The 24,642-nt window shown below is 47.8% G+C and overlaps 1 protein-coding gene across 1 annotated transcript in view; it reads right to left on the bottom strand.

The window, feature by feature from the left end:
* Window positions 1-306: 306 nt before the first annotated feature.
* The window catches only part of LOC149274953 (uncharacterized), a 64,609-nt gene continuing 40,273 nt past the window's right edge, over window positions 307-24,642 (bottom strand). The window contains exons 5-11 of the mRNA XM_089505064.1: window positions 3,351-3,429; window positions 3,051-3,106; window positions 2,687-2,738; window positions 2,557-2,607; window positions 2,301-2,365; window positions 1,693-1,771; window positions 307-366 (exon numbers count right to left, since the gene is read on the bottom strand). Coding sequence (XP_089361190.1) covers window positions 307-366; window positions 1,693-1,771; window positions 2,301-2,365; window positions 2,557-2,607; window positions 2,687-2,738; window positions 3,051-3,106; window positions 3,351-3,429 — 442 coding nt within the window. The remainder of the gene's footprint in view (window positions 367-1,692; window positions 1,772-2,300; window positions 2,366-2,556; window positions 2,608-2,686; window positions 2,739-3,050; window positions 3,107-3,350; window positions 3,430-24,642) is intronic.

Below are 24,642 nucleotides of genomic sequence, written 5' to 3'. Positions count from 1 at the left end.
TGTATTTATCCCCATCACTTGCAAACTTTAAAAAATAGAAATGCAGAGGAAGCGGGTTCCAGTCCCTGGAAAAGCCTACCCCACCCTTTGCAAATATTTCTTTAAAAGGCCCTTTTCTTCCTTACCACAGAACAGTTAGAATTATTCGCGTCAGACTCCTGAACACAGCGCTCTTCATCAGAGGTTCTCCCTTGAGGTTCTGGGACCCTGAAACGGAGCAGGATACAAAACAGGACGATGCTGCGGAAAGGCCGCTTGCGGGGACATTGTCATACGCCGGTCATTCGGCCATTTGGAGAGATGAACTTACCTGTCTGAACTGGGCCCAGGATCAGCCTCTGCAGGACAGGGACCAGCATCTGAACCCTATAAATAAACAGAGGGGGGAGAGAAGTGAAAGACAGAAAATGGGGTACAAGGGGATCTTCTTGGGGTGGCCCTTTTGTTACTCATGATTTGAAAGAGTTCTTCAGAGTTCTTTAGGGTGGAAAAATGAAATGCATAAATATAGAATCATAGAATCCTAGAGACCCCAAGAAGGGCCCTGATCCAGTCCAAGCCCCTTCTTCTGCCATGCAGGAACTCTCCGTCAAAGCATCCCCATTGACAGATGGCCATCCAGCCTCTGTTTAAAGACCTCTAAGGAGAGAGACTCCACAACAATCTCTGAGGAGGAAGGAGTGTGTTCCACTGTCAAACAGCCCTTACTCTCAGGAAGGTCCTCCTCATATTGAGCTGGAATCTCTTTTCCTTCAGCTTCATTGCTCCATGGGGTCCTATTCTCTGGAGCAGCAGAAAACAAGCTTGCTCCCTCCTCAAGATGACATCCCCTCAAATAGTTAAATAGGATGGGAAACACCTGGCTGAATGAGAGACTTCTACGTGTGAAAGAGATCTAGGAGTCCTAGATTAGACCACAAATTGAATGTGAGTCTACAGTGCGACGCAGCAGCTAAAAAGGCCAATGCGATTTTAGGCTGCATCAATAGAAGTATAGTCTCTAGATCAAGAGAAGTCATAGTGCCACTCTATTCTGCTTCGGTCAAGCTCCACCTGGAATAGCCCTGTGTCCAGTTCTGGGCAAAATAATTCAAGAAGGACATTGAGAAATTGGAGCCATGTGTCCAAAGGAGGGAAAGGGTCTGGAAACCATGAAGCCCTCTGAGGAGAGACTTAAGGTGCTGGGGATGTTTAGCCTGGAGAAGAGCAGGTGAAGAGGTGATATGACAGTCCTGTTTAAATATTAAAGGGATGCCCTGCTGAAGAGGGAGCAAGCTTGTTTTCTGCTGCTCCAGAGAATAGGACCCGATGCAGCAAGGGAGGCAAGGTACAGGAAAAGGGATTCCAGATCAACATTAGGAGTAGTAAGGGCTGTTTGACAGTGGAAGACACTCCTTCCTGAGAGATTGTGGTGAAGTCTCCTTCCTCAGAGGTCTTCAAACAGAGGCTGCATGGCCATCTATCTGTCAATGGGCCTGCTTTGATAGAGAGTTCCTGCATGGCAGAAGAAGGGGGTTGGACTGGATCAAGGCCCTTGGGTTCTATGATTCCCCTCCTCCCCACCTTTTCGTTTCCCTGCGGCCCCCATTGGGGCTTCCTTAACTTCATGGTCATCGTATCAAGATGAAAGAAGAATAGATTTGGACAGAATTTGGACAGAAAAGGGGGGAAAAGGGGAGACTCTTCAATTACCGTCAAAGAGGAAATACTCTCTAGGCCAAGCGTCTCAGGGATGGTCTCCTCTGCATTGGTCCCCTGTGGTTGTGGCAAACTGAAATAGGGACAGGAAAAACATATCATCCTCATCATCATCATCATCATCATCATTATCCCTCAGTCACAGTAAGAAGGAAGGAAGGAAAGAAAGAAAGAGGGCAGGAAGGAAGGAAGAAGGAGAGGAGGGGAAAGAAGGGGAAAGGGAGAGAAAGAGAAGGAAGAAAGGAGGGTGGGAGAGAGAGAAGGGTTCAAGGAAAAGAATGAGGGAGAGAGGGAGGAAAGAGGTGGAAAAGAAAGGGAGGGGAAAAGAAGGAAGGAAAGAGGGAGGGAGGAATGAAAGGAAGGAGCAAGGTAAAAAAGGAAGGAAAAGAGGAAGGAGGGGAAGGAAAGAGAAAGGAAACAAGGAAAGTAAGAAAAAGGAAGCAAAGAAAGAAGGAAGGAAAGAAGGAGGGGATGGGGAATGATAGAAGGGAAGGAAGGAAGGAAGGAAGGAAGGAAGGAAGGAAGGAAGGAAAAAGACCATGAAATAACCGGGGCCAGAATGAAGTTCTGGAAAAGCCGCTTGGGGGGACATAAGGACTCACCTGTCTGAAGCGGGTGTAGGATTAGGCTCTGCTTCTGCAGGACAGGGATCATGGCTGCCCAAATCCTATAGATAAAGAGAAGTGAAAGAGAGACCATGGGACACAAGGGGGTGGCCTTGGGCTGGCCCTGACCGATAAAGAGAAGTGAAAGAGAGACCATGGGACACAAGGGGGTGGCCTTGGGCTGGCCCTGACCCTAAAAGTCTCCCCCCCAGTTTCCCCCTTTTGTTACCCATGAGCCCAAAGAGTTATTCACCTTCTCCCCATCTTTTCCTTTCCCTGTGGCTTCCATCTCTTCATCGTTTTCCTAGCAAGGAAAAAGAAGAATGAGTTTGGACAGTCCTCCAATAAAGAGGGAAAAGGGGGAAAGGACTTTATTACATTACCATCAAAGAGGGAAGGCTCTCTGCCTCAAGCATTTCAGGGATCCCTTCCAAACTGAAACACAGACAGGAATATGATATCATCATCACCATCATCATCACCCTCTCAGTCCCAGTAGGAAGAAAGAGGGAAAGAAGGAAGGAAGGGAAGGGAAGGGAGAATGATGGAAGGGGAAGGGAAAGTAACAAGGAAGGAGAAAAAGACAGAAAAAACAAAGGAAAGAAGGAAGGAAAGAAAGAAAGAAAGAAAGAAAGAAAGAAAGAAAGAAAGAAAGACAGGAACAGGCCATGGAACAAAGTGGAAAGACCACTTGCGGAGACTTCTTCATTCAGTCCCCATCCAGAACCCAAACGGAGAAGACCTTACCTGTCAGACCTGGACCCAAGATCAGCCTCTGCAGGACAGCCATCGCTCTCCGAATCCTACAAAAGAAGGAGAGAAGTGAAGGAGAGTCCATGGGCCACAAAGGGATGCTCTTGGGTTGGCCTTGAGCCTAAAAACCGTTCCCTAAAAAGGGGGAGAAGGGAGACGCGTCCGCCCCCAGTTTTGCCCCTTGGTTACCTATGAGTTGAAAGGTCTATTCCCCTGCCATCCTATGAAGATAAAAGAAGGATGAATTTGGGCAGGAAAGGGGAGGAAAAGGGAAGGATGCCTATCTTTCCTTACCGTTAAAGAGATACAACTCCGTGATGCAAGTGACTCAGGGATGTCCTCGTCAATATAGCTGACCTTGACTTCTGGGAGACTGAGAGAGGGACAGGAGAAGGAGATTGGTATTATTATTGACCATAAGGATACTATTATTTCCTTGCCAATACAGAAACCCCTCTGGCCCAGAGAGAAGCATGGGGGAATATTTGCCCACAGAGAAACCATTCTGGCCCATAGAGAATCACTGGGGAATATTTGCCCCTAGAGAAACCATTCTGGCCCATAGAGACTCACTGGGGAATATTTGCCCCTAGAGAAACCATTCTGGCCCATAGAGAATCACTGGGGAACATTTGCCCATAAAGAAACGTTTCTGGCCCATAGAGAATCCCTGGGGAATATTTGCCCCTAGAGAAACCATTCTGGCCCATAGAGACTCACTGGGGAATATTTGCCCCTAGAGAAACCATTCTGGCCCATAGAGACTCACTGGGGAATATTTGCCCCTAGAGAAACCATTCTGGCCCATAGAGACTCACTGGGGAATATTTGCCCCTAGAGAAACCATTCTGGCCCATAGAGACTCACTGGGGAATATTTGCCCCTAGAGAAACCATTCTGGCCCATAGAGAATCCCTGGGGAATATTTGCCCCTAGAGAAACCATTCTGGCCCATAGAGAATCACTGGGGAATATTTGCCCTCAGAGAAACCATTCTGGCCCATAGAGAATCCCTGGGGAATATTTGCCCACAGAGAAACCATTCTGGCCCATAGAGAATCACTGGGGAATATTTGCCCACAGAGAAACCATTCTGGCCCATAGAGACTCACTGGGGAATATTTGCCCCTAGAGAAACCATTCTGGTCCATAGAGAATCCCTGGGGAATATTTGCCCCTAGAGAAACCATTCTGGCCCATAGAGACTCACTGGGGAATATTTGCCCCTAGAGAAACCATTCTGGCCCATAGAGACTCACTGGGGAATATTTGCCCCTAGAGAAACCATTCTGGCCCATAGAGACTCACTGGGGAATATTTGCCCCTAGAGAAACCATTCTGGCCCATAGAGACTCACTGGGGAATATTTGCCCCTAGAGAAACCATTCTGGCCCATAGAGACTCACTGGGGAATATTTGCCCCTAGAGAAACCATTCTGGCCCATAGAGAATCCCTGGGGAATATTTGCCCCTAGAGAAACCATTCTGGCCCATAGAGAATCACTGGGGAATATTTGCCCCTAGAGAAACCATTCTGGCCCATAGAGACTCACTGGGGAATATTTGCCCCTAGAGAAACCATTCTGGCCCATAGAGACTCACTGGGGAATATTTGCCCCTAGAGAAACCATTCTGGCCCATAGAGAATCCCTGGGGAATATTTGCCCCTAGAGAAACCATTCTGGCCCATAGAGAATCACTGGGGAATATTTGCCCACAGAGAAACCATTCTGGCCCATAGAGAATCCCTGGGGAATATTTGCCCACAGAGAAACCATTCTGGCCCATAGAGAATCCCTGGGGAATATTTGCCCCTAGAGAAACCATTCTGGCCCATAGAGAATCACTGGGGAATATTTGCCCACAGAGAAACCATTCTGGCCCATAGAGAATCCCTGGGGAATATTTGCCCACAGAGAAACCATTCTGGCCCATAGAGAATCCCTGGGGAATATTTGCCCCTAGAGAAACCATTCTGGCCCATAGAGAATCACTGGGGAATATTTGCCCACAGAGAAACCATTCTGGCCCATAGAGACTCACTGGGGAATATTTGCCCCTAGAGAAACCATTCTGGCCCATAGAGACTCACTGGGGAATATTTGCCCCTAGAGAAACCATTCTGGCCCATAGAGAATCCCTGGGGAATATTTGCCCCTAGAGAAACCATTCTGGCCCATAGAGAATCACTGGGGAATATTTGCCCTCAGAGAAACCATTCTGGCCCATAGAGAATCACTGGGGAATATTTGCCCACAGAGAAACCATTCTGGCCCATAGAGACTCACTGGGGAATATTTGCCCCTAGAGAAACCATTCTGGTCCATAGAGAATCCCTGGGGAATATTTGCCCCTAGAGAAACCATTCTGGCCCATAGAGACTCACTGGGGAATATTTGCCCCTAGAGAAACCATTCTGGCCCATAGAGACTCACTGGGGAATATTTGCCCCTAGAGAAACCATTCTGGCCCATAGAGACTCACTGGGGAATATTTGCCCCTAGAGAAACCATTCTGGCCCATAGAGACTCACTGGGGAATATTTGCCCCTAGAGAAACCATTCTGGCCCATAGAGACTCGCTGGGGAATATTTGCCCCTAGAGAAACCATTCTGGCCCATAGAGAATCCCTGGGGAATATTTGCCCCTAGAGAAACCATTCTGGCCCATAGAGAATCACTGGGGAATATTTGCCCCTAGAGAAACCATTCTGGCCCATAGAGAATCCCTGGGGAATATTTGCCCACAGAGAAACCATTCTGGCCCATAGAGAATCACTGGGGAATATTTGCCCACAGAGAAACCATTCTGGCCCATAGAGAATCACTGGGGAATATTTGCCCCTAGAGAAACCATTCTGGTCCATAGAGAACCACTGGGGAATATTTGCCCATAGAGAAACCATTCTGGCCCATAGAGTCTCACTGGGGAATATTTGCCCCTAGAGAAACCATTCTGGCCCATAGAGACTCACTGGGGAATATTTGCCCCTAGAGAAACCATTCTGGCCCATGGAGAACCACTGGGGAATATTTGCCCCTAGAGAACCCATTCTGGCCCATAGAGTCTCACTGGGGAATATTTGCCCCTAGAGAAACCATTCTGGCCCATAGAGACTCACTGGGGAATATTTGCCCCTAGAGAAACCATTCTGGCCCATAGAGAATCCCTGGGGAATATTTGCCCCTAGAGAAACCATTCTGGCCCATAGAGAATCACTGGGGAATATTTGCCCACAGAGAAACCATTCTGGCCCATAGAGAATCCCTGGGGAATATTTGCCCCTAGAGAAACCATTCTGGCCCATAGAGAACCACTGGGGAATATTTGCCCCTAGAGAAATCATTCTGGCCCATAGAGTCTCACTGGGGAATATTTGCCCCTAGAGAAACCATTCTGGCCCATAGAGACTCACTGGGGAATATTTGCCCCTAGAGAAACCATTCTGGCCCATAGAGACTCACTGGGGAATATTTGCCCCTAGAGAAACCATTCTGGCCCATAGAGAATCCCTGGGGAATATTTGCCCCTAGAGAAAACATTCTGGCCCATAGAGACTCACTGGGGAATATTTGCCCCTAGAGAAACCATTCTGGCCCATAGAGACTCACTGGGGAATATTTGCCCCTAGAGAAACCATTCTGGCCCATAGAGACTCACTGGGGAATATTTGCCCCTAGAGAAACCATTCTGGCCCATAGAGACTCACTGGGGAATATTTGCCCCTAGAGAAACCATTCTGGTCCATAGAGAATCCCTGGGGAATATTTGCCCCTAGAAGAACCATTCTGGCCCATAGAGAATCACTGGGGAATATTTGCCCACAGACAAACCATTCTGACCCATAGAGACTCACTGGGGAATATTTGCCCCTAGAGAAACCATTCTGGTCCATAGAGAATCCCTGGGGAATATTTGCCCCTAGAGAAACCATTCTGGCCCATAGAGACTCACTGGGGAATATTTGCCCCTAGAGAAACCATTCTGGCCCATAGAGACTCACTGGGGAATATTTGCCCCTAGAGAAACCATTCTGGCCCATAGAGACTCACTGGGGAATATTTGCCCCTAGAGAAACCATTCTGGCCCATAGAGACTCACTGGGGAATATTTGCCCCTAGAGAAACCATTCTGGCCCATAGAGACTCACTGGGGAATATTTGCCCCTAGAGAAACCATTCTGGCCCATAGAGAATCCCTGGGGAATATTTGCCCCTAGAGAAACCATTCTGGCCCATAGAGAATCACTGGGGAATATTTGCCCCTAGAGAAACCATTCTGGCCCATAGAGAATCCCTGGGGAATATTTGCCCACAGAGAAACCATTCTGGCCCATAGAGAATCCCTGGGGAATATTTGCCCCTAGAGAAACCATTCTGGCCCATAGAGAATCACTGGGGAATATTTGCCCACAGAGAAACCATTCTGGCCCATAGAGACTCACTGGGGAATATTTGCCCCTAGAGAAACCATTCTGGCCCATAGAGACTCACTGGGGAATATTTGCCCCTAGAGAAACCATTCTGGCCCATAGAGACTCACTGGGGAATATTTGCCCCTAGAGAAACCATTCTGGCCCATAGAGAATCACTGGGGAATATTTGCCCCTAGAGAAACCATTCTGGCCCATAGAGAATCACTGGGGAATATTTGCCCTCAGAGAAACCATTCTGGCCCATAGAGAATCACTGGGGAATATTTGCCCACAGAGAAACCATTCTGGCCCATAGAGACTCACTGGGGAATATTTGCCCCTAGAGAAACCATTCTGGTCCATAGAGAATCCCTGGGGAATATTTGCCCCTAGAGAAACCATTCTGGCCCATAGAGACTCACTGGGGAATATTTGCCCCTAGAGAAACCATTCTGGCCCATAGAGACTCACTGGGGAATATTTGCCCCTAGAGAAACCATTCTGGTCCATAGAGACTCACTGGGGAATATTTGCCCCTAGAGAAACCATTCTGGCCCATAGAGACTCACTGGGGAATATTTGCCCCTAGAGAAACCATTCTGGCCCATAGAGACTCACTGGGGAATATTTGCCCCTAGAGAAACCATTCTGGCCCATAGAGAATCCCTGGGGAATATTTGCCCCTAGAGAAACCATTCTGGCCCATAGAGAATCACTGGGGAATATTTGCCCCTAGAGAAACCATTCTGGCCCATAGAGAATCCCGGGGGAATATTTGCCCACAGAGAAACCATTCTGGCCCATAGAGAATCCCTGGGGAATATTTGCCCACAGAGAAACCATTCTGGCCCATAGAGAATCACTGGGGAATATTTGCCCACAGAGAAACCATTCTGGCCCATAGAGAATCACTGGGGAATATTTGCCCCTAGAGAAACCATTCTGGCCCATAGAGAACCACTGGGGAATATTTGCCCATAGAGAAACCATTCTGGCCCATAGAGTCTCACTGGGGAATATTTGCCCCTAGAGAAACCATTCTGGCCCATAGAGACTCACTGGGGAATATTTGCCCCTAGAGAAACCATTCTGGCCCATGGAGAACCACTGGGGAATATTTGCCCCTAGAGAACCCATTCTGGCCCATAGAGTCTCACTGGGGAATATTTGCCCCTAGAGAAACCATTCTGGCCCATAGAGACTCACTGGGGAATATTTGCCCCTAGAGAAACCATTCTGGCCCATAGAGAATCCCTGGGGAATATTTGCCCCTAGAGAAACCATTCTGGCCCATAGAGAATCACTGGGGAATATTTGCCCACAGAGAAACCATTCTGGCCCATAGAGAATCCCTGGGGAATATTTGCCCCTAGAGAAACCATTCTGGCCCATAGAGAACCACTGGGGAATATTTGCCCCTAGAGAAATCATTCTGGCCCATAGAATCTCACTGGGGAATATTTGCCCCTAGAGAAACCATTCTGGCCCATAGAGACTCACTGGGGAATATTTGCCCCTAGAGAAACCATTCTGGCCCATAGAGAACCACTGGGGAATATTTGCCCCTAGAGAAACCATTCTGGCCCATAGAGAATCCCTGGGGAATATTTGCCCATAGAGAAACCATTCTGGCCCATAGAGAATCACTGGGGAATATTTGCCCTCAGAGAAACCATTCTGGCCCATAGAGAATCACTGGGGAATATTTGCCCACAGAGAAACCATTCTGGCCCATAGAGACTCACTGGGGAATATTTGCCCCTAGAGAAACCATTCTGGTCCATAGAGAATCCCTGGGGAATATTTGCCGCTAGAGAAACCATTCTGGCCCATAGAGACTCACTGGGGAATATTTGCCCCTAGAGAAACCATTCTGGCCCATAGAGACTCACTGGGGAATATTTGCCCCTAGAGAAACCATTCTGGCCCATAGAGACTCACTGGGGAATATTTGCCCCTAGAGAAACCATTCTGGCCCATAGAGACTCACTGGGGAATATTTGCCCCTAGAGAAACCATTCTGGCCCATAGAGACTCACTGGGGAATATTTGCCCCTAGAGAAACCATTCTGGCCCATAGAGAATCCCTGGGGAATATTTGCCCCTAGAGAAACCATTCTGGCCCATAGAGAATCACTGGGGAATATTTGCCCCTAGAGAAACCATTCTGGCCCATAGAGAATCCCTGGGGAATATTTGCCCACAGAGAAACCATTCTGGCCCATAGAGAATCCCTGGGGAATATTTGCCCCTAGAGAAACCATTCTGGCCCATAGAGAATCACTGGGGAATATTTGCCCACAGAGAAACCATTCTGGCCCATAGAGACTCACTGGGGAATATTTGCCCCTAGAGAAACCATTCTGGCCCATAGAGACTCACTGGGGAATATTTGCCCCTAGAGAAACCATTCTGGCCCATAGAGACTCACTGGGGAATATTTGCCCCTAGAGAAACCATTCTGGCCCATAGAGAATCCCTGGGGAATATTTGCCCCTAGAGAAACCATTCTGGCCCATAGAGAATCACTGGGGAATATTTGCCCTCAGAGAAACCATTCTGGCCCATAGAGAATCACTGGGGAATATTTGCCCACAGAGAAACCATTCTGGCCCATAGAGACTCACTGGGGAATATTTGCCCCTAGAGAAACCATTCTGGTCCATAGAGAATCCCTGGGGAATATTTGCCCCTAGAGAAACCATTCTGGCCCATAGAGACTCACTGGGGAATATTTGCCCCTAGAGAAACCATTCTGGCCCATAGAGACTCACTGGGGAATATTTGCCCCTAGAGAAACCATTCTGGCCCATAGAGACTCACTGGGGAATATTTGCCCCTAGAGAAACCATTCTGGCCCATAGAGACTCACTGGGGAATATTTGCCCCTAGAGAAACCATTCTGGCCCATAGAGACTCACTGGGGAATATTTGCCCCTAGAGAAACCATTCTGGCCCATAGAGAATCCCTGGGGAATATTTGCCCCTAGAGAAACCATTCTGGCCCATAGAGAATCACTGGGGAATATTTGCCCCTAGAGAAACCATTCTGGCCCATAGAGAATCCCTGGGGAATATTTGCCCACAGAGAAACCATTCTGGCCCATAGAGAATCCCTGGGGAATATTTGCCCCTAGAGAAACCATTCTGGCCCATAGAGAATCACTGGGGAATATTTGCCCACAGAGAAACCATTCTGGCCCATAGAGAATCACTGGGGAATATTTGCCCCTAGAGAAACCATTCTGGCCCATAGAGAACCACTGGGGAATATTTGCCCATAGAGAAACCATTCTGGCCCATAGAGTCTCACTGGGGAATATTTGCCCCTAGAGAAACCATTCTGGCTCATAGAGACTCACTGGGGAATATTTGCCCCTAGAGAAACCATTCTGGCCCATGGAGAAGCACTGGGGAATATTTGCCCCTAGAGAACCCATTCTGGCCCATAGAGTCTCACTGGGGAATATTTGCCCCTAGAGAAACCATTCTGGCCCATAGAGACTCACTGGGGAATATTTGCCCCTAGAGAAACCATTCTGGCCCATAGAGAATCCCTGGGGAATATTTGCCCCTAGAGAAACCATTCTGGCCCATAGAGAACCACTGGGGAATATTTGCCCCTAGAGAAATCATTCTGGCCCATAGAGTCTCACTGGGGAATATTTGCCCCTAGAGAAACCATTCTGGCCCATAGAGACTCAATGGGGAATATTTGCCCCTAGAGAAACCATTCTGGCCCATAGAGAACCACTGGGGAATATTTGCCCCTAGAGAAACCATTCTGGCCCATAGAGAATCCCTCGGGAATATTTGCCCATAGAGAAACCATTCTGGCCCATAGAGAATCACTGGGGAATATTTGGCCACAGAGAAACCCTTCTTGCCCATAGAGAATCCCTGGGGAATATTTGCCCATAGAGAAACCATTCTGGCCCATATAGAATCACTGGGGAATATTTGCCCACAGAGAAACCATTCTGGCCCATAGAGAATCACTGGGGAATATTTGCCCACAGAGAAACCATTCTGGCCCATAGAGACTCACTGGGGAATATTTGCCCCTAGAGAAACCATTCTGGCCCATAGAGAATCACTGGGGAATATTTGCCCCTACAGAAACCATTCTGGCCCATAGAGAATCACTGGGGAATATTTGCCCCTAGAGAAACCATTCTGGCCCATAGAGACTCACTGGGGAATATTTACCCCTAGAGAAACCATTCTGGCCCATAGAGAATCACTGGGGAATATTTGCCCCTAGAGAAACCATTCTGGCCCATAGAGACTCACTGGGGAATATTTGCCCCTACAGAAACCATTCTGGCCCATAGAGAATCCCTGGGGAATATTTTCCCATAGAGAAACCATTCTGGCCCATATAGAATCACTGGGGAATATTTGCCCACAGAGAAACCATTCTGGCCCATAGAGAATCACTGGGGAATATTTGCCCCTAGAGAAACCATTCTGGCCCATAGAGAATCACTAGGGAATATTTGCCCACAGAGAAACCATTCTGGCCCATAGAGAATCACTGGGGAATATTTGCCCACAGAGAAACCATTCTGGCCCATAGAGAATCACAGGGGAATATTTGCCCACAGAGAAACCATTCTGGCCCATAGAGAATCACTGGGGAATATTTGCCCCTAGAGAAACCATTCTGGCCCATAGAGAATCACTGGGGAATATTTGCCCCTAGAGAAACCATTCTGGCCCATAGAGAATCACTGGGGAATATTTGCCCCTAGAGAAACCATTCTGGCCCATAGAGAATCACTAGGGAATATTTGCCCACAGAGAAACCATTCTGGCCCATAGAGGATCACTGGGGAATATTTGCCACTAGAGAAACCATTCTGGCCCATAGAGAATCCCTGGGGAATATTTGCCCCTAGAGAAACCATTCTGGCCCATAGAGAATCACTAGGGAATATTTGCCCACAGAGAAACCATTCTGGCCCATAGAGACTCACTGGGGAATAGTTGCCCACAGAGAAACCATTCTGGCCCATAGAGGATCACTGGGGAATAGTTGCCCACAGAGAAACCATTCTGGCCCATAGAGAATCACAGGGGAATATTTGCCCACAGAGAAACCATTCTGGCCCATAGAGAATCACTGGGGAATATTTGCCCACAGAGAAACCATTCTGGCCCATAGAGAATCACTGGGGAATATTTGCCCCTAGAGAAACCATTCTGGCCCATAGAGAATCACTGGGGAATATTTGCCCCTAGAGAAACCATTCTGGCCCATAGAGAATCACTAGGGAATATTTGCCCACAGAGAAACCATTCTGGCCCATAGAGGATCACTGGGGAATATTTGCCACTAGAGAAACCATTCTGGCCCATAGAGACTCACTGGGGAATAGTTGCCCACAGAGAAACCATTCTGGCCCAGAGAGACTCACTGGGGAATATTTGCCCCTAGAGAAACCATTCTTGCCCATAGAGAACCACTGGGGAATATTTGCCCCTAGAGAAACCATTCTGGCCCATAGAGAATCCCTGGGGAATATTTGCCCCTAGAGAAACCATTCTTGCCCATAGAGAACCACTGGGGAATATTTGCCCCTAGAGAAACCATTCTTGCCCATAGAGAATCACTGAGGAATATTTGCCCATAGAGAAACCATTCTTGCCCATAGAGAACCACTGGGGAATATTTGCCCCTAGAGAAACCATTCTGGCCCATAGAGAATCACTGGGGAATATTTGGCCACAGAGAAACCATTCTGGCCCATAGAGAATCCCTGGGGAATATTTGCCCCTAGAGAAACCATTCTGGCCCATAGAGAATCCCTGGGGAATATTTGCCCCTAGAGAAACCATTCTGGCCCATAGAGAATCCCTGGGGAATATTTGCCCACAGAGAAACCATTCTGGCCCATAGAGAATCCCTGGGGAATATTTGCCCCTAGAGAAACCATTCTTGCCCATAGAGAACCACTGGGGAATATTTGCCCCTAGAGAAACCATTCTTGCCCATAGAGAATCACTGGGGAATATTTACCCATAGAGAAACCATTCTTGCCCATAGAGAACCACTGGGGAATATTTGCCCCTAGAGAAACCATTCTGGCCCATAGAGAATCACTGGGGAATATTTGGCCACAGAGAAACCATTCTGGCCCATAGAGAATCCCTGGGGAATATTTGCCCCTAGAGAAACCATTCTGGCCCATAGAGAATCCCTGGGGAATATTTGCCCCTAGAGAAACCATTCTGGCCCATAGAGAATCCCTGGGGAATATTTGCCCCTAGAGAAACCATTCTGGCCCATAGAGAATCCCTGGGGAATATTTGCCCCTAGAGAAACCATTCTGGCCCATAGAGAATCCCTGGGGAATATTTGCCCACAGAGAAACCATTCTGGCCCATAGAGAATCCCTGGGGAATATTTGCCCCTAGAGAAACCATTCTGGCCCATAGAGAATCCCTGGGGAATATTTGCCCACAGAGAAACCATTCTGGCCCATAGAGAATCACTGGGGAATATTTGCCCTCAGAGAAACCATTCTGGCCCATAGAGAATCTCTGGGGAATATTTGCCCACAGAGAAACCATTCTGGCCCATAGAGAATCACTGGGGAATATTTGCCCTCAGAGAAACCATTCTGGCCCATAGAGAATCACTGGGGAATATTTGCCCACAGAGAAACCATTCTGGCCCATAGAGAATCCCTGGGGAATATTTGCCCCTAGAGAAACCATTCTGGCCCATAGAGAATCCCTGGGGAATATTTGCCCACAGAGAAACCATTCTGGCCCATAGAGAATCCCTGGGGAATATTTGCCCCTAGAGAAACCATTCTGGCCCATAGAGAATCCCTGGGGAATATTTGCCCCTAGAGAAACCATTCTGGCCCATAGAGAATCCCTGGGGAATATTTGCCCACAGAGAAACCATTCTGGCCCATAGAGAATCCCTGGGGAATATTTGCCCTCAGAGAAACCATTCTGGCCCATAGAGAATCACTGGGGAATATTTGCCCACAGAGAAACCATTCTGGCCCATAGAGAATCCCTGGGGAATATTTGCCCACAGAGAAACCATTCTGGCCCATAGAGACTCACTGGGGAATATTTGCCCCTAGAGAAACCATTCTGGCCCATAGAGACTCACTGGGGAATATTTGCCCACAGAGAAACCATTCTGGCCCATAGAGAATCCCTGGGGAATATTTGCCCCTAGAGAAACCATTCTGGCCCATAGAGAATCACTGGGGAATATTTGCCCACAGAGAAACCATTCTGGCCCATAGAGAATCCCTGGGGAATATTTGCCCCTAGAGAAACCATTCTGGCCCATAGAGAACCACTGGGGAATATTTGCCCCTAGAGAAATCATTCTGGCCCATAGAGTCTCACTGGGGAATATTTGCCCCTAGAGAAACCATTCTGGCCCATAGAGACTCACTGGGGAATATTTGCCCCTAGAGAAACCATTCTGGCCCATAGAGAACCACTGGGGAATATTTGCCCCTAGAGAAACCATTCTGGCCCATAGAGAATCCCTGGGGAATATTTGCCCATAGAGAAACCATTCTGGCCCATATAGAATCACTGGGGAATATTTGCCCACAGAGAAACCATTCTGGCCCATAGAGAATCACTGGGGAATATTTGCCCCTACAGAAACCATTCTGGCCCATAGAGAATCACTGGGGAATATTTGCCCCTAGAGAAACCATTCTGGCCCATAGAGACTCACTGGGGAATATTTACCCCTAGAGAAACCATTCTGGCCCATAGAGAATCACTGGGGAATATTTGCCCCTAGAGAAACCATTCTGGCCCATAGAGACTCACTGGGGAATATTTGCCCCTACAGAAACCATTCTGGCCCATAGAGAATCCCTGGGGAATATTTGCCCACAGAGAAACCATTCTGGCCCATAGAGAATCACTGGGGAATATTTGCCCCTAGAGAAACCATTCTGGCCCATAGAGAATCACTAGGGAATATTTGCCCACAGAGAAACCATTCTGGCCCATAGAGAATCACTGGGGAATATTTGCCCACAGAGAAACCATTCTGGCCCATAGAGAATCACTGGGGAATATTTGCCCCTAGAGAAACCATTCTGGCCCATAGAGAATCACTAGGGAATATTTGCCCACAGAGAAACCATTCTGGCCCATAGAGAATCACTGGGGAATATTTGCCCCTAGAGAAACCATTCTGGCCCATAGAGAATCACTGGGGAATATTTGCCCCTAGAGAAACCATTCTGGCCCATAGAGAATCACTAGGGAATATTTGCCCACAGAGAAACCATTCTGGCCCATAGAGGATCACTGGGGAATATTTGCCACTAGAGAAACCATTCTGGCCCATAGAGAATCACAGGGGAATAGTTGCCCACAGAGAAACCATTCTGGCCCAGAGAGACTCACTGGGGAATATTTGCCCCTAGAGAAACCATTCTTGCCCATAGAGAACCACTGGGGAATATTTGCCCCTAGAGAAACCATTCTGGCTCATAGAGAATCCCTGGGGAATATTTGCCCCTAGAGAAACCATTCTTGCCCATAGAGAACCACTGGGGAATATTTGCCCATAGAGAAACCATTCTTGCCCATAGAGAACCACTGGGGAATATTTGCCCCTAGAGAAACCATTCTGGCCCATAGAGAATCACTGGGGAATATTTGGCCACAGAGAAACCATTCTGGCCCATAGAGAATCACTGGGGAATATTTGCCCCTAGAGAAACCATTCTGGCCCATAGAGAATCCCTGGGGAATATTTGCCCACAGAGAAACCATTCTGGCCCATAGAGAATCACTGGGGAATATTTGCCCACAGAGAAACCATTCTGGCCCATAGAGAATCTCTGGCGAATATTTGCCCACAGAGAAACCATTCTGGCCCATAGAGACTCACTGGGGAATATTTGCCCCTACAGAAACCATTCTGGCCCATAGAGAATCCCTGGGGAATATTTGCCCACAGAGAAACCATTCTGGCCCATAGAGAATCACTGGGGAATATTTGCCCCTAGAGAAACCATTCTGGCCCATAGAGAATCACTAGGGAATATTTGCCCACAGAGAAACCATTCTGGCCCATAGAGAATCACTGGGGAATATTTGCCCACAGAGAAACCATTCTGGCCCATAGAGAATCACTGGGGAATATTTGCCCCTAGAGAAACCATTCTGGCCCATAGAGAATCACTAGGGAATATTTGCCCACAGAGAAACCATTCTGGCCCATAGAGAATCACTGGGGAATATTTGCCCCTAGAGAAACCATTCTGGCCCATAGAGAATCACTGGGGAATATTTGCCCCTAGAGAAACCATTCTGGCCCATAGAGAATCACTAGGGAATATTTGCCCACAGAGAAACCATTCTGGCCCATAGAGGATCACTGGGGAATATTTGCCACTAGAGAAACCATTCTGGCCCATAGAGAATCACAGGGGAATAGTTGCCCACAGAGAAACCATTCTGGCCCAGAGAGACTCACTGGGGAATATTTGCCCCTAGAGAAACCATTCTTGCCCATAGAGAACCACTGGGGAATATTTGCCCCTAGAGAAACCATTCTGGCTCATAGAGAATCCCTGGGGAATATTTGCCCCTAGAGAAACCATTCTTGCCCATAGAGAACCACTGGGGAATATTTGCCCATAGAGAAACCATTCTTGCCCATAGAGAACCACTGGGGAATATTTGCCCCTAGAGAAACCATTCTGGCCCATAGAGAATCACTGGGGAATATTTGCCCCTAGAGAAACCATTCTGGCCCATAGAGAATCACTGGGGAATATTTGCCCCTAGAGAAACCATTCTGGCCCATAGAGAATCCCTGGGGAATATTTGCCCACAGAGAAACCATTCTGGCCCATAGAGAATCACTGGGGAATATTTGCCCACAGAGAAACCATTCTGGCCCATAGAGAATCTCTGGCGAATATTTGCCCACAGAGAAACCATTCTGGCCCATAGAGAATCACTGGGGAATATTTGCCCTCAGAGAAACCATTCTGGCCCATAGAGAATCACTGGGGAATATTTGCCCACAGAGAAACCATTCTGGCCCATAGAGAATCCCTGGGGAATATTTGCCCCTAGAGAAACCATTCTGGCCCATAGAGAATCCCTGGGGAATATTTGCCCACAGAGAAACCATTCTGGCCCATAGAGAATCCCTGGGGAATATTTGCCCCTAGAGAAACCATTCTGGCCCATAGAGAATCCCTGGGGAATATTTGCCCCTAGAGAAACCATTCTGGCCCATAGAGAATCCCTGGGGAATATTTGCCCACAGAGAAACCATTCTGGCCCATAGAGAATCCCTGGGGAATATTTGCCCTTAGAGAAACCATTCTGGCCCATAGAGAATCACTGGGGAATATTTGCCCACAGAGAAACCATTCTGGCCCATAGAGAATCCCTGGGGAATATTTGCCCACAGAGAAACCATTCTGGCCCATAGAGAATCCCTGGGGAATATTTGCCCCTACAGAAACCATTCTGGCCCATAGAGAATCACTGGGGAATATTTGCCCCTAGAGAAACCATTCTGGCCCATAGAGAATCCCTGGGGAATATTTGCCCACAGAGAAACCATTCTGGCCCATAGAGAATCACTGGGGAATATTTGCCCACAGAGAAACCATTCTGGCCCATAGAGAATCCCTGGGGAATATTTGCCCTTAGAGAAACCATTCTGGCCCATAGAGAATCACTGGGGAATATTTGCCCACAGAGAAACCATTCTGGCCCATAGAGAATCCCTGGGGAATATTTGCCCACAGAGAAACCATTCTGGCCCATAGAGAATCCCTGGGGAATATTTGCCCCTACAGAAACCATTCTGGCCCATAGAGAATCACTGGGGAATATTTGCCCACAGAGAAACCATTCTGGCCCATAGAGAATCCCTGGGGAATATTTGCCCACAGAGAAACCATTCTGGCCCATAGAGAATCACTGGGGAATATTTGCCCACAGAGAAACCATTCTGGCCCATAGAGAATCCCTGGGGAATATTTGCCCACAGAGAAACCATTCTGGCCCATAGAGAATCCCTGGGGAATATTTGCCCCTAGAGAAACCATTCTGGCCCATAGAGAATCCCTGGGGAATATTTGCCCACAGAGAAACCATTCTGGCCCATAGAGAATCCCTGGGGAATATTTGCCCACAGAGAAACCATTCTGGCCCATAGAGAATCCCTGGGGAATATTTGCCCACAGAGAAACCATTCTGGCCCATAGAGAATCCCTGGGGAATATTTGCCCCTACAGAAACCATTCTGGCCCATAGAGAATCACTGGGGAATATTTGCCCACAGAGAAACCATTCTGGCCCATAGAGAATCCCTGGGGAATATTTGCCCTCAGAGAAACCATTCTGGCCCATAGAGAATCACAGGGGAATATTTGCCCACAGAGAAACCATTCTGGCCCATAGAGAATCCCTGGGGAATATTTGCCCATAGAGAAACCATTCTGGCCCATATAGAATCACTGGGGAATATTTGCCCACAGAGAAACCATTCTGGCCCATAGAGAATCCCTGGGGAATATTTGCCCACAGAGAAACCATTCTGGCCCATAGAGAATCCCTGGGGAATATTTGCCCACAGAGAAACCATTCTGGCCCATAGAGAATCCCTGGGGAATATTTGCCCACAGAGAAACCATTCTGGCCCATAGAGAATCCCTGGGGAATATTTGCCCACAGAGAAACCATTCTGGCCCATAGAGAATCCCTGGGGAATATTTGCCCACAGAGAAACCATTCTGGCCCATAGAGAATCCCTGGGGAATATTTGCCCCTACAGAAACCATTCTGGCCCATAGAGAATCACTGGGGAATATTTGCCCACAGAGAAACCATTCTGGCCCATAGAGAATCCCTGGGGAATATTTGCCCTCAGAGAAACCATTCTGGCCCATAGAGAATCACAGGGGAATATTTGCCCACAGAGAAACCATTCTGGCCCATAGAGAATCCCTGGGGAATATTTGCCCCTAGAGAAACCATTCTGGCCCATAGAGAATCACTGGGGAATATTTGCCCACAGAGAAACCATTCTGGCCCATAGAGAATCCCTGGGGAATATTTGCCCACAGAGAAACCATTCTGGCCCATAGAGAATCCCTGGGGAATATTTGCCCCTAGAGAAACCATTCTGGCCCATAGAGAATCACAGGGGAATATTTGCCCCTAGAGAAACCATTCTGGCCCATAGAGAATCACAGGGGAATATTTGCCCCTAGAGAAACCATTCTGGCCCCATAGAGAATCACAGGGGAATATTTGCCCCTAGAGAAACCATTCTGGCCCATAGAGAATCCCTGGGGAATATTTGCCCACAGAGAAACCATTCTGGCCCATAGAGAATCACTGGGGAATATTTGCCCACAGAGAAACCATTCTGGCCCATAGAGAATCCCTGGGGAATATTTGCCCCTAGAGAAACCATTCTGGCCCATAGAGAATCACTGGGGAATATTTGCCCACAGAGAAACCATTCTGGCCCATAGAGAATCCCTGGGGAATATTTGCCCACAGAGAAACCATTCTGGCCCATAGAGAATCACTAGGGAATATTTGCCCACAGAGAAACCATTCTGGCCCATAGAGAATCCCTGGGGAATATTTGCCCCTAGAGAAACCATTCTGGCCCATAGAGAATCACAGGGGAATATTTGCCCTTAGAGAAACCATTCTGGCCCATAGAGAATCACTGGGGAATATTTGCCCACAGAGAAACCATTCTGGCCCATAGAGAATCCCTGGGGAATATTTGCCCCTAGAGAAACCATTCTGGCCCATAGAGAATCCCTGGGGAATATTTGCCCACAGAGAAACCATTCTGGCCCAGAGAGACTCACTGGGGAATATTTACCCCTAGAGAAACCATTCTGGCCCAGAGAGACTCACTGGGGAATATTTACCCCTAGAGAAACCATTCTGCCCCATAGAGAATCCCTGGGGAATATTTGCCCTTAGAGAAACCATTCTGGCCCATAGAGAATCCCTGGGGAATATTTGCCCACAGAGAAACCATTCTGGCCCATAGAGAATCCCTGGGGAATATTTGCCCCTAGAGAAACCATTCTGGCCCATAGAGAATCCCTGGGGAATATTTGCCCCTAGAGAAACCATTCTGGCCCATAGAGAATCCCTGGGGAATATTTGCCCACAGAGAAACCATTCTGGCCCATAGAGAATCCCTGGGGAATATTTGCCACTAGAGAAACCATTCTGGCCCATAGAGACTCACTGGGGAATAGTTGCCCACAGAGAAACCATTCTGGCCCATAGAGGATCACTGGGGAATAGTTGCCCACAGAGAAACCATTCTGGCCCATAGAGAATCACAGGGGAATATTTGCCCACAGAGAAACCATTCTGGCCCATAGAGAATCACTGGGGAATATTTGCCCACAGAGAAACCATTCTGGCCCATAGAGAATCACTGGGGAATATTTGCCCCTAGAGAAACCATTCTGGCCCATAGAGAATCACTGGGGAATATTTGCCCCTAGAGAAACCATTCTGGCCCATAGAGAATCACTAGGGAATATTTGCCCACAGAGAAACCATTCTGGCCCATAGAGGATCACTGGGGAATATTTGGCACTAGAGAAACCATTCTGGCCCATAGAGACTCACTGGGGAATAGTTGCCCACAGAGAAACCATTCTGGCCCAGAGAGACTCACTGGGGAATATTTGCCCCTAGAGAAACCATTCTTGCCCATAGAGAACCACTGGGGAATATTTGCCCCTAGAGAAACCATTCTTGCCCATAGAGAATCACTGGGGAATATTTGCCCATAGAGAAACCATTCTTGCCCATAGAGAACCACTGGGGAATATTTGCCCCTAGAGAAACCATTCTGGCCCATAGAGAATCACTGGGGAATATTTGGCCACAGAGAAACCATTCTGGCCCATAGAGAATCCCTGGGGAATATTTGCCCCTAGAGAAACCATTCTGGCCCATAGAGAATCCCTGGGGAATATTTGCCCCTAGAGAAACCATTCTGGCCCATAGAGAATCCCTGGGGAATATTTGCCCACAGAGAAACCATTCTGGCCCATAGAGAATCCCTGGGGAATATTTGCCCCTAGAGAAACCATTCTGGCCCATAGAGAATCCCTGGGGAATATTTGCCCACAGAGAAACCATTCTGGCCCATAGAGAATCACTGGGGAATATTTGCCCTCAGAGAAACCATTCTGGCCCATAGAGAATCACTGGGGAATATTTGCCCACAGAGAAACCATTCTGGCCCATAGAGAATCTCTGGGGAATATTTGCCCACAGAGAAACCATTCTGGCCCATAGAGAATCACTGGGGAATATTTGCCCTCAGAGAAACCATTCTGGCCCATAGAGAATCCCTGGGGAATATTTGCCCCTAGAGAAACCATTCTGGCCCATAGAGAATCACTGGGGAATATTTGCCCACAGAGAAACCATTCTGGCCCATAGAGAATCCCTGGGGAATATTTGCCCCTAGAGAAACCATTCTGGCCCATAGAGAACCACTGGGGAATATTTGCCCGAAGAGAAATCATTCTGGCCCATAGAGTCTCACTGGGGAATATTTGCCCCTAGAGAAACCATTCTGGCCCATAGAGACTCACTGGGGAATATTTGCCCCTAGAGAAACCATTCTGGCCCATAGAGAACCACTGGGGAATATTTGCCCCTAGAGAAACCATTCTGGCCCATAGAGAATCCCTGGGGAATATTTGCCCATAGAGAAACCATTCTGGCCCATATAGAATCACTGGGGAATATTTGCCCACAGAGAAACCATTCTGGCCCATAGAGAATCACTGGGGAATATTTGCCCCTACAGAAACCATTCTGGCCCATAGAGAATCACTGGGGAATATTTGCCCCTAGAGAAACCATTCTGGCCCATAGAGACTCACTGGGGAATATTTACCCCTAGAGAAACCATTCTGGCCCATAGAGAATCACTGGGGAATATTTGCCCCTAGAGAAACCATTCTGGCCCATAGAGACTCACTGGGGAATATTTGCCCCTACAGAAACCATTCTGGCCCATAGAGAATCCCTGGGGAATATTTGCCCACAGAGAAACCATTCTGGCCCATAGAGAATCACTGGGGAATATTTGCCCCTAGAGAAACCATTCTGGCCCATAGAGAATCACTAGGGAATATTTGCCCACAGAGAAACCATTCTGGCCCATAGAGAATCACTGGGGAATATTTGCCCACAGAGAAACCATTCTGGCCCATAGAGAATCACTGGGGCATATTTGCCCCTAGAGAAACCATTCTGGCCCATAGAGAATCACTAGGGAATATTTGCCCACAGAGAAACCATTCTGGCCCATAGAGAATCACTGGGGAATATTTGCCCCTAGAGAAACCATTCTGGCCCATAGAGACTCACTGGGGAATATTTGCCCCTACAGAAACCATTCTGGCCCATAGAGAATCCCTGGGGAATATTTGCCCACAGAGAAACCATTCTGGCCCATAGAGAATCACTGGGGAATATTTGCCCCTAGAGAAACCATTCTGGCCCATAGAGAATCACTAGGGAATATTTGCCCACAGAGAAACCATTCTGGCCCATAGAGAATCACTGGGGAATATTTGCCCACAGAGAAACCATTCTGGCCCATAGAGAATCACTGGGGAATATTTGCCCCTAGAGAAACCATTCTGGCCCATAGAGAATCACTAGGGAATATTTGCCCACAGAGAAACCATTCTGGCCCATAGAGAATCACTGGGGAATATTTGCCCCTAGAGAAACCATTCTGGCCCATAGAGAATCACTGGGGAATATTTGCCCCTACAGAAACCATTCTGGCCCATAGAGAATCCCTGGGGAATATTTGCCCACAGAGAAACCATTCTGGCCCATAGAGAATCACTGGGGAATATTTGCCCCTAGAGAAACCATTCTGGCCCATAGAGAATCACTAGGGAATATTTGCCCACAGAGAAACCATTCTGGCCCATAGAGAATCACTGGGGAATATTTGCCCACAGAGAAACCATTCTGGCCCATAGAGAATCACTGGGGAATATTTGCCCCTAGAGAAACCATTCTGGCCCATAGAGAATCACTAGGGAATATTTGCCCACAGAGAAACCATTCTGGCCCATAGAGAATCACTGGGGAATATTTGCCCCTAGAGAAACCATTCTGGCCCATAGAGAATCACTGGGGAATATTTGCCCCTAGAGAAACCATTCTGGCCCATAGAGAATCACTAGGGAATATTTGCCCACAGAGAAACCATTCTGGCCCATAGAGGATCACTGGGGAATATTTGCCACTAGAGAAACCATTCTGGCCCATATAGAATCACTGGGGAATATTTGCCCACAGAGAAACCATTCTGGCCCATAGAGAATCACAGGGGAATAGTTGCCCACAGAGAAACCATTCTGGCCCAGAGAGACTCACTGGGGAATATTTGCCCCTAGAGAAACCATTCTTGCCCATAGAGAACCACTGGGGAATATTTGCCCCTAGAGAAACCATTCTGGCTCATAGAGAATCCCTGGGGAATATTTGCCCCTAGAGAAACCATTCTTGCCCATAGAGAACCACTGGGGAATATTTGCCCATAGAGAAACCATTCTTGCCCATAGAGAACCACTGGGGAATATTTGCCCCTAGAGAAACCATTCTGGCCCATAGAGAATCACTGGGGAATATTTGGCCACAGAGAAACCATTCTGGCCCATAGAGAATCACTGGGGAATATTTGCCCCTAGAGAAACCATTCTGGCCCATAGAGAATCCCTGGGGAATATTTGCCCACAGAGAAACCATTCTGGCCCATAGAGAATCTCTGGCGAATATTTGCCCACAGAGAAACCATTCTGGCCCATAGAGAATCACTGGGGAATATTTGCCCTCAGAGAAACCATTCTGGCCCATAGAGAATCACTGGGGAATATTTGCCCACAGAGAAACCATTCTGGCCCATAGAGAATCCCTGGGGAATATTTGCCCCTAGAGAAACCATTCTGGCCCATAGAGAATCCCTGGGGAATATTTGCCCACAGAGAAACCATTCTGGCCCATAGAGAATCCCTGGGGAATATTTGCCCCTAGAGAAACCATTCTGGCCCATAGAGAATCCCTGGGGAATATTTGCCCCTAGAGAAACCATTCTGGCCCATA

The sequence above is a fragment of the Sceloporus occidentalis genome, unplaced genomic scaffold (assembly GCF_023333645.1).
Source record: "Sceloporus occidentalis isolate IW3139 unplaced genomic scaffold, rSceOcc1.0.p SCAF_307, whole genome shotgun sequence".
In the NCBI taxonomy this organism is placed as follows: domain Eukaryota; kingdom Metazoa; phylum Chordata; class Lepidosauria; order Squamata; family Phrynosomatidae; genus Sceloporus; species Sceloporus occidentalis.
Note: the sequence above shows the minus strand (reverse complement) of the source record. Positions and strands in the feature narration are given on the sequence as shown.